The sequence below is a fragment of the Amblyomma maculatum genome, chromosome 5, assembly GCF_055883805.1.
Source record: "Amblyomma maculatum isolate TAMU_Amacu chromosome 5, ASM5588380v1, whole genome shotgun sequence".
NCBI classification, from domain to species: Eukaryota; Metazoa; Arthropoda; class Arachnida; order Ixodida; family Ixodidae; genus Amblyomma; species Amblyomma maculatum.
Window position 1 is genome coordinate 47,457,108 of NC_139348.1, and position 16,045 is coordinate 47,473,152.

General features: G+C 46.1%; 1 protein-coding gene across 2 annotated transcripts in view; it reads right to left on the bottom strand.

Moving 5' to 3' along the window:
* Positions 1 to 16,045, bottom strand: part of LOC146188252 (uncharacterized) — a 228,692-nt gene that overhangs the window by 65,500 nt on the left and 147,147 nt on the right. For both annotated transcript variants that reach the window (XM_084603705.1, XM_084603706.1), the window contains 3 exons: positions 15,257 to 15,416; positions 11,737 to 12,813; positions 10,164 to 10,915 (listed from right to left, as the gene is read on the bottom strand). In XM_084603705.1, the coding sequence (XP_084459831.1) occupies positions 10,164 to 10,915; positions 11,737 to 12,813; positions 15,257 to 15,416 (1,989 nt within the window). The remainder of the gene's footprint in view (positions 1 to 10,163; positions 10,916 to 11,736; positions 12,814 to 15,256; positions 15,417 to 16,045) is intronic.

The following is a 16,045-nucleotide window of genomic DNA, read 5'->3' on the forward strand; positions in this document are numbered from 1 at the left end:
CAGAAAACAGTAGATTGTAACTGTGCACGCAACAAGCCTTTGGAAGCCGTAAGAAATGGGCGTGGAACAAAAACCAGATGACGCCGGCCACAAGCGTGTCATCGGGACCTGCATTACAGCAGATGCCAGACTTATTATGTGCAGGGAACATCAACCACGCTGTCCGATGACGACACCATGGGTTCAAATTGCGGCGCAAATTGCATGGTACACGGACGCCGCTGACGCGTACTATTCTACAGAGGAACCGGCGCACTTTGTTGTGTGGTAGGCACAAAATCCGGAAAGTCAGCAACCCAACGTGAGTTTCACCTCACCGCCAGCGCAGAATGCGACGGCAGTATCGAGTTCATGATTGTGAACATGAAAGCGTTAAGCAATTTTATCGTGCCCATGAAGCGCGGAACCTGCGGCGAGATCGCGAAGATGTGAGCAGTCAATCACTGGAGTGTCACAACGGACCTTTTCAGGGCCACACAAATGTTTGTCATGGTGGGGCTCGGGCCTCCTTGGCTCCGGACCGAATGCGTTGGCGTCGAACTAATATCTCTCGCCTTGTGCTGCAGTCGCGCCCTTAGCACACACAAAAAACACAAAATCTGATGAATAACACACTTGCTGTGTGCCACTTTAACATAAAAACGCACTGCATAATATATCGTCACATTTTCCCTTACGGCAAAATTGTTGATGGATTCCCTGAGATTTCCTTGATTTTTCCCGGAGCATGAAATTTCCCTGACAATTGCCGGTTGCTAGACACGCTGGTATGATCGAGTGAGCGTTTTTAATCGCTGGGACGCTTCTATGAAGCCGATCAATGTCGCCTTCTAAGTGACGTGGTTCCTCTACCATGAGAACGCCATTCCTGACTGGGCCTACTTCACCTCCAAGATTCGACAGATCTTTGGTACTGTTGATACCGGTCCAACAGCTTTCCAAAAAAGACTAGACACCCGCATTCATCCTCCGGGCACGATCTACACATCTTAGATTGAGGACGTGCTCGGCCTTTGTTGGCGCGTCAATACTGCACAGCTCTAAGGCGACTGTGCTCGGCATATTTTGAAAGGCATTGGCTTTTTTGCCTTTGCTGCTCTAGCAGCCCTGAATCCCTCTACGATAGCTGAAGTTTGCGCCACTTGCCAGTGGCTTGACCATCTACAGTCGCAGCGGCTCAACAACCCCTGGGATCCAAGCCAAACTCCCGAGGGCAATCTGCGCACAATTATCTGCTCTATTATTCGTGAAAAGCTATAGAGTGACCTTTCTTCAGCTCCTGCCTCTTCTCGTCCACCTGTCCCTTCTCCTGTGTTACGTGACATCATCGAGAATGAGCTTGCTTCTTTTACTCGTCCCATGGCTTCAGAAACACCAGCCCTATCCAACGTCCCGACGTACGCTGAATTGATGCGCTACCTGCTACCGCAGCTACCTCCACCCTGCACTTGTGAAAGACAGCATTGCCGCAGTCCTTGAGACCACCGGTGTAAGGTGCTTGGAAACCACTCCCACCTCGTCCAGTTCGTTTTTATTGTGACATCCGTGGCCATGTTACACGCGTCTGATGCCGACGCCTGAGAGATGAGCATGCAAGCTACGGCTACCTCCGATGTGACGATGGGAACCAGTATCCACTTCGCCAGTCTTACAAGGATGATGAACTCCGTCACCCCTATTCTCCGTTGACTTCACCTGGCCGATCTACAAATGAACGTGCATCGCATTGCCGCTCTGCATTACCCTTCTGTCATGTCACCCCTTCACCCGCCTTCTTCGACCTCTGGCCACTGCACAAAAAACTGACTTGTGCAGTTTCTAGAGGTAAACCTGCACCGCCTGCCGTCGCTACAATTCCTCCTCTGCCCCTATTGAACACGACTGTAATCATTGAAGGAAATGTACTAGAAGCATCAATTGATACAGGCACAGCCATTTGTCATGCAGCTTGATATGTGCTTACGACTACTCAAAGTGCGCACTCCTTATACTGGTCTTCTATTGCGTGCTGCTAATGAAGAGCCTATCAACTCTTCTGGACTGTGGACAGCCCGAATAACCATTGACGGCACCTTGCACTACATTGAGTTCGCTGTGCTATCATCCCGCGTCCCTCCACTCATCCTCGGCTGTATTTCCTTTGCAAAGCATCAGCAGTCATTATGTGTTCCCCTCCTACTCTTCAAGTCACTGAATGCAACACTGCTGCAGATTCAGATTTCCCTTTTGTTCCCGCTTGGTTATGGTCGCCAATCACGTCCTCTATCCAGGCAGTGAAGATATTGTTTCTCTGACTTATGACGCCATGACTGATGGGGATGTCTTGATAACACCCAGCTCCCGTCGCCTGTCAAGGGGTACTATAATCACCGTGTCACTAATTCGATTCTCCAGTGGTTCTTATCTTTTCCCTACCTAAACACCACATCGGAGTCGATTCTTCTGTGCCGTGGCTCTACTGTTACTTCACTTGCTCCCGTCCAGCGTGTCATCCTTCTCATTTCTACCTCCTCAGGTCACTCCGACACATCACCTATTTCGCTCAGTACAGAACATCGCAGCACAATCAGCATCAACCACCTCACATCACACCCAAGAGAAGCATTGCTCGGTGTATTGACCAAGCCCGCCACCTCGTTCGATGCGAGTTCTCGAGCATTCGGTTAAACTGCTGCAGCAGCTCATAACACCCACATGGATGGATTGGAATGAAACACATCCGAAACGGTTATCCAAATTGGGACATTTACCGGAAGAACGAAGCACAGACAAAAACAGACATCCGAATCAGGATGTCCATCGGGTTTACGAAGGATCATCTTCCTCGGATCAACATTCAAACAACTGTTTCAGAAAAATCGTCTCTTGATACATACCAACAGTTCATGAATGGAATGGGCTACCACGGGAATTTCCGACCTAAGCGCACTCATAGCATCAATATATTAGTAAAAAAGCAATAGTCTTGCCAGTCACTGCAATTTTTATCAAGCTATGAACGGTAGCATTTTCTCGCGAAAATCTATCCATTTCAGAAGCTGTCGAAGCGGTTCTGCAGCGTTCAGCAGTGCGCCGGCTTTGCACAGCTGCTTGGACGCGCTCACAGTGTTCTGATCCTAATCACCGCATGCGCGATGTCACTAACCGCAAAGAAACGTCCTCAATTCATAAACTTCAATCGTACATGCATTGAACCAGCACGTGAACGCATGGCAGAAGATATACTATGTTATGTATGTTTGAATGATTCCACTGAACCATACTGAACTAATTGATCCATCGACGTTTCAACCGCCATGTTTGTTTACATATATAAGATCCTTAGATAGCTTTGGAATTTGGACCCGAATTATGGACAGTTTTTCTGGGGACGAAACCTTTTCAATGTATTTATGCCTCATTAATATGGAAACTTGCTGTCAGGACAATGAACAGGGGAAGAATGCACACGGCCCACTTGGGCCCATGTATTTTTGTCTCGTTAATATGGACACTGGACAGTGCTTGAAAAAAAAGGAGGAGGAGTCCGAACGCAAGTTAAAGAAGGGTGCGCTGCCCGCAAACCTACGTGACAGCCGATACGACGGGATGCCTCAACGAGTCATGTGGGGTTCGAAAGAACCAAAGCGGGCGTGTTGCCGTTTTAGGGGGGGGGGGGGGGGGGCGCAAGAGCGGAGAGGAACGTACACAGCAAACCGAGGGTCAGCGTAAGAAAGACCCCGAAAGGGGGGAACCAGGAGATTTCTGGGTGCAGCGGAAGTGCCACCGCAGTCGGGAAAACAGCAACATGTGGTTGCAATAAATTCTGCTGAACGTGAACAGAGGCCGGTAAAAGCGTAAGAAAGAAATGACAGGAACAAAGACAAGTGCCTACAGTGGCGGTGGGAACTGAAGTTTTCTTTCCCAAGGCACACTGTGTGTTCCATGGAGCCGTCAACACTTTTTGGTGAGAGTTAAGACACACTCACAAAGTAAAGCGACAAAAGAAAGGCGACGTATACGAAACGCAACCGGGACCGGGCGTCCAGTCATGGACGCGCTTCCCTCTCATGCTCCTGGTTTTCGTCCCTTATGCGCTGCCGAACTGCCTTATTTTGCACACAGGGCGGTCGGCATGTCGGCTTCGCCTTGAGTCAACGATGCGGCCTTGACAAGGTCTGAGCTCTTCATAGTCGGCTAGCCGTCGTTCTAAACTGTACTTCAGCTTGCAGTGTTTGTTTTATAGGAACACATAGAAACGGCGCAAAGAAGATGGGATGTTCGATAGCCCTCTGCATAGCAGCTTGCCAACTTGACTCCCTTGCTTCCTTACGGAAACAGTACAAGGCAAAAAAAGAATCAGAAGAATGGAAAGGCAGAAAGGTTAACTAGGCAAAAAAGTGCAAAGGATCAAGAGCCCGTAACCCTCAACTTGAGTCTGGCTTTTGGCATGGCGGGAGTTTAATCGCAAAAGAACAGAGCTGAACGTAGGCACGAAGAAATCTGTGAATAGAAGCAGCAAAAGCCATCTTAGTCAATCCAAGCCGTGAGGGACTAGTACGACAGCTCAGCTGTTTCCTCGCCCCAGGAGAATCTCAAACAGCTACTTAGCGGCTACTTTGCTCAGTGACGAGGCCATTTTGGAAGTGGCGGTGAGTAGAGAATTGGACGCTGATTCATCGGCCAGTGAGGAGTTCGCGCTGGAAAGTTCAACCAACACAAAGCCTACCACCACTGGTGTCATGGTACGCGAGTAGCTTCAGACTGCACTACAATTTTTCGAAAACGATACCAAGGATAATGCACTCAAAGTTGCCGGTGTTCTGTGAAATTTTGAGTCCAGTGCACATCGTTAGGTACAAAAGCAGTCATTAATTACAATTCTTTTTTCTCAATAAAATCCTTTTTGTTTTTATTCATGACTTGTTATTATGGATGACTCGCTTTATGGACAGTTTTGGTCGGAAACCAAAGTGTCCATATTAACGAGGCACGACTGTAAACTGATGTAGAAGTGACAGCAGCATGAAAAATTCGTCTTGAAGCAGCTCTCAACGACTGTCAATGGCAAAAAGATGCTCCTGAATGAAAGTGCCCAGCAGGCCCAGTGGAACTGCCAGACGCGTTCGACTTCTGCAACCCGGCAAGTTGGTCTTCATGGAAGTCTTGCTTTAAGGACTATGCCGCTGTCTCCGGACTATGGAACACCTCTGCAAGACATGAAAGTATGTACGCTTCTCTACTGTATGGGTCCAGACACATGCACGCTGCTAGACAGCTTTTCCCTCGACGCTGTCGCGCTGATGATGCAGTTGTCAAACGCTTCTCCACGCACTTCGTGCATCACTGTAATGAACTCTATGAGTCGTCTCGCTTTCACACGTGCGTTGAACAACCTGGTGAGAGTCGACACATTTTACGCCAAACTGTTCACGTTAGTCAAACGTTGCAACTACCCGTCACCGGTGGTGGAAGAACACTTGGTCTACAACAGGTCTGTTGGATTGCTTGACACGCGTCTCTCCAAAAACCTTTGCTGCTCCCCGAAGTGAACTCAAAGAAGCTAGGATGCAAGCTCGTCAGCCCGAGGACGCGAAGCAAAGCTAACTTGCATAGGCTATTTCGCAAGGCATGGCCAACATTGACGGTGCAACTCAAATTTTTGCGAAGGCAGAATGTGCTCAACCAAAGCGAAGTTGGAACGCTATCATTACACACCGGTCTGTTCCTTCTGTGGCCGCGCATTTCACGCATGCTCAAAGTGCCCAGCAAAGAGCTCTATCTGTAACTGCTGTGGTAAGAAAGGTCATTTTGCTGAAGTTCGCCACTCCAGGAAGTCGAGGCAGGCCAAATACAATGCTATCCAATTGTACCCGGAGTCCAGGCCGAGCTAGCAAGGGAAGACCAGCTTCCAGAATCTTTACGTAATTGAGTCTCTTTCAATGCCTTTACTGGGTCTATCAGCCATCCAAGCTCTTGAGGTCATCAAATTGTTGGGTGCTATCAACACTCCTGAGCCAAAACTTCATGCCGAACTGTTCAGTGGCCTTGGCCTGCTCAGAGATGAGTACACCATTGGCTTGAAATAGAACGTACCATTCTTAGTGCACCTCGATGGATACAGTGAAACCTTGATATAGCGATGTCTGTAAAATCAGCACTTGAATTTGTTACATTGAAATTTTGTTACGTCAATATTAGGCTCTTAACATGCGAATGAAATTCTCAAATGGTGCTGCTGGTGCGAAGCACATACGGAAGAACTTTTATTTGTGGGTAAAGTAGTCCGTCACTTTCTTTTGAGCCTTCTTTGTATTCAACTACAGCATTACGCACCGTTCATAGGCCCACGACGACCGCATAGCCTCCTCCTCTCCTGTAGAGCCTACAAAGCGTCTCAGTACGTCAATCGCATCGACTACTTCACGGGAGGTGGGGACGTTGTCACACTCGTCCTGATCTTCCGTTTCGCTGTCAGTCTCACTTTGCAATTCCTGAACCACATCGTTCAGGATGGATTCCGTGGTCACCTCTTCTGTCGCGAGAACACAGGAAACACCAAGAACAAAATCGTCGATCTCGACACCCTCCGGCACAGCACCACTGCTGCGAAGGCGCTCCCAAGACTCCTGAAGCGCCTGTGCTTCTGTTGTTTCAAGTATGGACAAACCACCTTCAGGTCAAGCTGCTCCAAGGCCTGCTTTTCGAAGGCTTCGCGAGAAGCACCCTTCGCAACGGCTTCCAGTATGCTGGCCTTCACTTCAAGAAAGAGCACTTTTCGTTTGCCACTCATGCTGCTGGGAGCCATTAGACAAGCGTCACGACTTCAACGATGACGAGTTACAAGTCACCAGTCACGAGACAATGCGACAACAAACAAATGCACACAAGCTGCACACCGACATGCGCTGCGCAAAAAATAGGAATAAACTGGGTAGGGAGCCTGCATGCTGTGCTGCGGCGCCTAAACTGGGGTGATGCTCGTGCCACCTAGTGGAGTTGCTCAACACGTTTGCATCTCCCGCGCACTAGTATATTGTATGCCATGTCATATCCTCACCATCGTCACATTTTTAAGCACGCTTGGCTCTGCTCTGCCGCCGCGCCATCGTTGACCTCCCTTGGCCAAGCTGCGCTTATTTTCAGGCTGCGTGCACTTTGATGAGCGCAGTTCTCAACCGCTCAAGTTAGTGGTACACCTTTGTTCAGGCATTGAGTCTAACTAAATTTCGTTACATTGACAATTCGGTGAAATTTGCTTTGCTATAGGGGGGCTAAAAATACTTTGTGTTCTATGCACCCGGTGTTACAGAAATTGAACTACTTCGCTACATCGAGAATTTAGTTAAATTGAAGTTCGTTCCATCGAGCTTATACTGTACCAATCCCACTACGTGAAGGTATTCGGAAAGACCTCGAAAAGCTTGAAAGCGATGAATGCGTGCAAGCTACAGCAGATGCACAGTCTCGCATTCCTCACAAAATCCGTGCAATGCCGCCTCCCACAGACATCACAGGTATTAGACATTTACTCGGGATGGTAAATCATCTTGCCAGGTTCTTGCCACATATTTTGGAAATCACTGCCCATATACGTATCTTTCTCAACAAGAATGCTAGTTGGACTTGGCAGCATGAACAGGAAGCTGCATTTAAAAAAGTCAAGGAACTTCTGATGCCCAAACGCTGTTTGGTCAAGTACCACCCATTGTATGCCATAAGTCTCTGCAGACGCTAGCTCTTTTGGACTTAGAAAAGTCCTGTTATAAGCACAATCGACTGGTGGACGGAGACCAATAGACCTTATGCAAAAGAACTATCATATACTGGATGGGGATGGAAGCGAGTAAACGGCACCATGTTGGGGGATTGTGGTCGCAGGACTGCCTGGTGCAGAATGTGATTGGCTTTTTTGGTTTGGCATGTTTGGTTTGGCAATGCTTTTATCTTCAGGTTTAAAGATAAATAATTACTGACAAATGGTCCGTGGACCTTGATGTGCAGTCCGCGTTTCCGAATGGTTTTGCAGGTACCCATTATGCGTCAAATAGGCAACCGGAGAGGCATCGCGGCAGCAAAAATATTCATGATGTCATATGTTCAACATGAGGAAATAGATGTACTGGGAGAGAATATGTTTTGTTTTCATTTTCAAATATTGCACACACACTGTTCATTCATGGGCTCTGTTCATTTGCTTTCTCTTCGCGTCGACAATCATGTCATTGAGATTCAGGTGCCCGCAGCAGACCAAGGTATCACGATCACATAGTCGATTACACCTTGTTGAAATTTGCTGATTGCTAATTTGTTTAAGTCTGACCAAAGAACTTGAGCTGCTGAGCCAAAGGATTCAGGCTCTATCCCACTCGCAATGCCCGTTTTTTTTTTCTATGGAAATCAAAAACTAAAACGCCCGTGTGTCAAGATTTTGGTGCATGTTAAAGATCCCCAGGTGCTCAAAATTAACCCACGGCCCTCTGCTATACTTCATGCTTCACAGCCTTGGTGTGGCTGGGAGACTAAAAAAAACAGCCTGTTAAGTTGCATTGCTATGTGCAATTCAGTTCCACGAAAGCAGGTGATCGGCTGAGTGATAGCCTAACCACTGTCAAGGCTGCACTGTGGGTGCACACCATAACTTGGGAAACTGCTTGGAGGATTCGACCTTTGCAAAATACATGCGAAGACCAAACAGTCAACCGCGAGCAATGGAAGACGGATTTACGCAGCCTAATGCATGCGCTGGGCAAGCTGGTCTGCTCCGGATCTTTTTGCCTGTGACACTTTGGAAAAAGAAGAATGTGTAAAACTTGCGTACAAACAAACTGGGCTTTAAGGATAAGAACTGAGCACATGATGCAAAGCGCCAGATGTAAAAGTAGTACCGTGTCTAAAACTAGTAGGTGGCTGACACTGTGTGCTGTAACTTCTGGTAACCCGTTGAGTACTCCTTAGCAAATTACAAGATAAGCAAGCAGCTCATAAAGCTTTTTTTCATTGAACTGACCATCTGCAATTCAATCACCCTCGAAAAGAGGCTTCCCGCTGACCATATATCGAGATCACAGCGAGAAAAAACTGCCGGGCCTTACATACTGCTAATGCGTATGATTAAGTTCTACCGGTTTTATCAATTTGAAATGGTCTTAATGTGGCTTGACTCTCAATTTCGAATTCTACTTGTCGAGGCCTTTTCAGCAACTATAGCTCCAAAGTAATCCCAATTAACTAGTTAACGGTTATCAACTAAGAACTACAATTAGTATAGTGTGGTAGTACTCAATATAAGCTATCCCACTATTACAACGATGTTGTAGTGTGAAGCTCAATTCAGTTATAAATGACTGATTAACTGCAATTATTAAGCTTGTAGGGGTGTGCTTATTCAGTAAACCCAGATGGATCCAGCCGCTCAGGAGGAACTCGCAGCAGAGCGTCAGGCGTGGCGAATCAGCAAGGCAGCGACCAACTTCTTTGTCCTCGAGTGCGCCAGCACGTGATTCATGGCAGTGGCTATGAAGGCGAAGATTACCACACTACATTTTCCCCCCAGGTAGAGGAGCCATCCTGGCGACTTACGGAGCCGAAAGAACAGACGGATCGTAGTAGGGCTTGATTCGGTTCACATGAACTGTTTCGCGTCCACAGCGACGCAAGTCCTCAGAACAGGCTCAACTACATAGTTGACAGGAGATGTTTTTTGAAGGACTCGGTATGGACCTTGATACCGAGCAAGAAGCTTCTTTGAAAGGCCGGTGGTTGTGGCAGGATATAAACAATTTCATGGTCCCCCTCCAGTTCCATATATCTGGTTTTGACTGTACTCCATTAATAATAAAAATTATCAATATTTGCATACCCTAAACCTTTTTTTCAATAGGTCAATAATTGTGATTTTAGGCACATCCATTGTAACTGAGAATTAAATTACAAGCGAGAGATCAAGGGCAAACATTGTAGGACTATTGAGCATACTTCCCCCTAAAACAAGAAATAAAATAATGTCTGATATCTCCCTTGTTAATAATGAGTGCTCAATGAAATAGCGACATGTATAGTTCATAATCACCATATTAGCAGAAACCCGTCTCTGCCATTTAAATAAGGAAAAACTCTACCCTGACCTGTTCTTTGAATGAGCATTGCACTACAATGTCTGAAAAATGAGCAACTGTACTTACTTGCACAAAGTCGTCGTTGGCAGCCACTTGAAGATTGTAGTCAGCAATGTGACCATATCAAGGGAATTCTGCATATTCGGGGCAATGCCCAAAATATGGTCATTTGGCACCACTGTGTTAGCACTGATGCTGTCTGGCCCATCACGAACACATGTTAGACGGCCACCAGTCCTTAGCCACATCGGAGCACTAGACGGTTGAGGCAGCGCTGCTACATTGCTCCTGACTGGCACATCACTACCATTGCTGGTGGCATTGTTTGCTGGAGTCTTGTCTTTTGTCTCCCTCTGTTCGATATCAGATGGTTGCAGAGAAGCAGTACTGATGGCCGTGCTTCTGGAAATGTCAGGAGGACAAGGAAGCAAAGCACTGACATCTCCCAGTGATGGCACTTCATGCGATGCAGCTGGAAAAGCCTGCTCAATCTCGTATGCCATTTTAACATCCAAACTTTCACTTCCATCGACTGAACACGTTTCTTTAGCGACGACCACATAAGCCTGGCCCGAATCGGCCTTTGGCGCTTCCTGTTTGCCGTCTAGTTCTGTGGGAGATGACAAATTGTGGCCTTTAGAAGCTTCGCCATCAGCCAGCGAATATGATGAAGTGATAACCAAGGAACATCCTGGCACAGGTGGCACAGGATGAAGTGTAGGGGGTTCATCCTTGCCTATGGCAGGCTCAGCTACTAGCTTGTCACTTGATGAGCCTGCATACAGAGAGCTTGGTGCCCCACCAGCACGAGTTTCTTCCTGAAAAGAGGAAAAGAGAGGGGGATGCTTGCACTGCTTCCACTAGAGGAAGTCTTGGGACACAACCAGTAGTCTTCAACAAATATCCGGTTTCCCTTGAGCAAAGTCAAATATTTTTGTTTGCATCCCATATATTGCAACAGTCATATGGCAGATACGGCAGCGCATACTTTGAATTATCTGCGGTGAACAGACAATTCTTTGTATTAACAGGCTTTTTTATTCATAGGCTTATATGGAGCTTGGCCAGAGCAAGCAATACAGTTCAAAATTGAGGTTCACATTAACAAGCTTTTACTGTATTTGGCTACAAAAACATTTTTATTGATATTGCAACAGTCATATGGCAGATACGGCAGCGCATACTTTGAATTATCTGCGGTGAACAGACAATTTTTTGTATTAACAGGCTTTTTTTATTCACAGGCTTATATGGAGCTTGGCCAGAGCAAGCAATACAGTTCAAAATTGAGGTTCGCATTACCAACCTTTTACTGTATTTGGCTACAAAAACATTTTTATTGCTACTGCTTTCCGATTTATTGCCCATTTAAAGCTTTGCAGGTAAATCAGTTCCGCTATGATGTTATTTTTATGTCAATGTTTTGCAGAAAAGTGATTTCTCGTTACTTTGAACTACCTGCACTGATATTTCTGCAACTAATTTTTGTCGTCTGCATTTGCCTCAGTCCGAGCCCACGTGCTGGTCATACAACCATTAATAAATAATGAAAACCTGAGTTTTGAAAAGCAGCCCATGGGAAGAAGTGTGTATTAGGAAGAAACAAAAGCATACAAGAGTAACACCAATGCAGACTCACCTCGACCATCACATGAATGATTGCCGTCTCCTCAACAGAAGGCACCGACTTAGTGTTTGGTTCCACTTTCACCACAGTTTGAGGACCCGTTTCAGCTGAATTTGTAGCCATGAGCTGGGATCCACTTCCAACATTTGTAGCACTAGTAACTGTCAGTGTAGCGTCTGATGATGTCACTATGGCCACGTTGTCACCACCTCCCACTGCTGCTGGTGCTGCATTTGCAGGGAATTGCCGAGGCAGCTTTTCGGCTGAGTGTGGTTCTATCTTTGGCGCAAATTGAGAACTCTTTTCAAGAGGTTGCACACTTGTATGGTGCTGCGACCCAGTGTCGCCGCTTGCCCCAATCACAGTTGGGACCATGCCCTGCAGAAGAGGCGCACCACCTGCAGCTGCTGGCTTCAACAGTGAGTGCTGCTGCTGTGCAGGCTGTAACTTTAATATGACATTCTGCCCCCCACTGGTAATCCTCTCAAGTTCTTTGGGGTAATTCTGAACCAGCTGGCTGACAACAGACTTTAATGCTTCTTCGCTGATGGAACCCTGCTTCTGCACCACGTGGATGGTATAATACTTATTCGGGCGTACCATGACGTCGGGTCCATTAGCTGAGTTAAGTGGCCGCGGGTATTTCCTGTTTGCACTTGAAAGCACAGCTGAGGTTGGTGGTGCTGGTGCCAGTCGAGGCAGCTGCCTGGCAGGCCCTCGGTGCGCTACTCTCCCTGCTGTGGGTGCCACTGGGTTGGAAGTGAACAGAGGTCGCTGCTGAGGTGCAGAGCCACCGTCTGCCACTAGTTGAACAGGCACAGAGTTGGTGTTCGTTGAGTTCTTGGAAAAGGCACTGCTGGCCGCACTGAGCTTCACTGGTGCAGATGACGAAGGTCCAGAAAATGAAGAGCAGGTTAAAAATGGTGCAACAGCTGGCTGAAGCACTGACGCTTCCTGTGTAGTACTTATCATGGACAGTGAAGTAGCAACAGGATTGCTGCTCATTTTACAAGTCGCTGTTTCCAAGGGCGTGGGCTGCTTCAAGCTACTGGACTTTTGTGCAGACTTGAATGGAAGCTTGGTGCATGCCTGTGGCAAGAGCAAAGCATGCACAAATTTGACAGTGCCTTCAAGGGTGCTGCATAAAAGACAAAAGTGCATGGAACAAACAAAGCACCAATACTTTCAATGCAAAACAAACTGCCAAGGACAGTATTTATTTATGCCCAATAAGTGATATATGAGCAACAAAATCAAGTTTAAAAGATGCCTTTTTATCTTTTCTAATTATTGCTAGTACTAATGCATTACTCTCCACGTTAATTTTTCCACAAAATGGATTTATAGTAAGAGAGTACAAACAATGATTTTTACAAACTACTAATCTGAATACAAACAACACAGCTAACATAGCTTTGCTTGCTGCCAAATTGAATATGAATCAAACAGCGATAAGACTGATAACATTTCAGTTGCCAGAAGTTTGAATTATAAGACCTGAATGTTAATACTAGAACCCCTTTATAGTAAAGTCACTGGGACCAGCAAAAATATTTACTATATCAGTTGTTGGTGATGACATGGTCCTGAAGATGCTGTCTGGTAGTTAAATGGCCACTTATTGAACACCTCTCGTTGCGTAACGAAAAAAACACTCTGATATAGCTTCTATCTTTCTCTTATCATCTCTTCATGCAAATTTTTTTTCAGTTAGAAAAATTTTTTACATCTAGTGGAAGCACCTCTTAAACGTGGCTACAAGTACAACCGAGTTAGATTTCATGTGAAAATCAAAGCCTTGCATGAACATGGTGTCACTTTATACTGTTTCTGAATGTTCGCCCATTTTTTTCCCCTTCCCTATTAATTGGTGCACTTTTACTCTCCCTTACTTTCTGAATGATGAAGGAAGAAGAGAAAGGGGGGGGGAGAAAAGAAAAATGCCTAACGTTAAGTAGAACAAGCAAAAGCATGCAACTCCTTTATGAACGTCTACGAACCTCAAGGACACCACAGCCGAGCCTAGACAACAAGAAGGCGTCAAGGCAATCTGAAGGAGGAGGTTATGCGTATTAATCAACCCCTCAGTGGCATCGTTCAAAACCAGCACTCCCGGCAGTAACAGTGAATACTTATAGCCATTGCTAATTCTGTATAGCGGGATATTATAGCCTTGAATAAACTGTCCTCACTTTCTGATAACAGGAAGGTGTCAACAGCATACTGAAGGTGGAAGTCCCAGGAGGCAAGCCAGATTGGCAGTGGTGGTGGGAAAGAGTAGGCAGGGAATTGAAGGCTGTGTGGCATTGCGTCAATAAATTTTATATAGTTGTGGAAATGTGCACTGGTACAAATAAGGTTTGCCAGGTGCGTGAGGAATAAGCAAGTGTGTGTGACATAGAAGAAGAAAAGCAGCAGAATTAAGCATCACTGGTTCTGCGCAACACACATGCAAAGAACAAGAGGTGGATATTTGCAGCAATTCATTGGCTTGCAAGAATCCCTTCACCATGACAAGTTCCTCCTCCCTAGGGGGCACAGTGCTAAGCTTTTGGCATTTGTGGAAATTCATTTCCTTGCATTAACTTCCTCCAACAAGCAGTGGTCTCTCTGATATGGGGAAGCAGTGCTGAGCTTTTGAAATTTGTGTTAATTTATTTTATTCCAATAAATCAGATCAAAATGGAGTGTTTTTTGTCCCAGAGGGAAGCAGGCTAATCTTTTGACGTTTATGATAATTCATTTTGTGATAGAGTTGAATCCGGGAAATTTCGGTTATATCGAACTCACGAAATATCCCCTTTGAAAATATGGTGTAAAAGTATAGGAAAGCTGCGTCATATATCGAACTCCAATTTCACCGATCGTTCAACACATAGAACTCCGCATCATGCACTGGAGAGTGCGCCTTCCCCAAAGACAATCACATCAACCTTGGCCTTCTGCCGCATGATGTTTTAAAGCCACGTGCGGAATAAGAAAAAAACCGTTTGACAACAGCTGGTCTAGAGCATCGCCGCACCCTTTCCCCAAAAGGCGCGCGCATTCACTTCCTTTCATTAAATCGTATTAAATATAGAGGTTTCCCCCTTACTACGGGGTGCAGAGCCGATCTCTTGGAATTTGTGGTAATTAAATTCCTTGCATTAAATTCCTTCAATGTGCAATGTTCCCCCTATGTGGGAGAAAATTCCACAGCATGGAGCGGTGCTGATCTTTTGAAGATTGTCGTAAATTGAGTAACTGAATTAAACCCTATAAACAAGGAGGGTTCCATCTAACTAAAAGGTGCAGTGCCGAACTCAGTGTTTGCAGTAATTCATTTCCATGAAGTAATTCCATTCAACAAAGAGGGTTCTTCCTAACATAGAGAGCAGTGCTGACCATTTTATGTCTGTGGTAATTCAATTCCTGCAATGAAACCCCTCAACATGGAGGGTTCCCCCTTATATTTTTATTCCTCATACATTATATATTCTTATTCCGTTATTCCTCAATATGAGGGAGCAATGTTGAGTTCTTGTGCACTCACCTTACATATGATGCATCCTTTCACGACGGCTGGATGGCTTCTCTCCACTCCGATGCAAATGGGATGGAAGAAACACAGGCACCGCTTGCATTGCAGCTCAGGTGCTTGTCCCATTGCACGGGCGCACCTGAGGGTGCATGGCTGATGTGACACTGTCGCCCTGCAGTATGTTAGCAAAGCATCATCACTGAAGAAGTCCCAGCTTTCAGCTTCTATATTTTCAATAAACGTTTTTTTTTTCTAAACTGGCAGTCATGAAACTGAGTCCTTGGCAACCCTTTTGCCTTTGTTACTCGCTGTAAATGCACTAGCTTTCGGTCTTAAACAATTTGGTCCCTCGGAAAAGTTTTTAAGCTTCCCTAAGTGCCCAAATATAAATATTATTACGAAAGGGGTAAGACGTCGGAGCGCTGAACAACAAGACGATAGGGTAGGGAGCTCAGCTGGTCAACGGCAGTGCGTCCGGCACGAGAGTCTTTTTCCAACGTCTTTCTCCTTCACTTGTGTTCTAAACTTCATCTTCTTCTGTACTGTTACATTTTCCCCCTAGGCGGATGAAGCCCCCCGGGCGAGGTAGTTATTCGTTTCCACGAGAGTGACACGGCTTCATCCAGGCAACATGGGCAACTTCAGTTCTGACTGAACGACGACCACTTTGCTGTCATACGTGCTATTTGGTAGTTCACTTCACTGATGCGTTCAAGCACAACGTAAGAGCAAGCGTAATGCGCCAACATTTTTTGGGCTAAACCACGCTTTCGGAGAAGTCGCCAAAGCCACACTAAATCT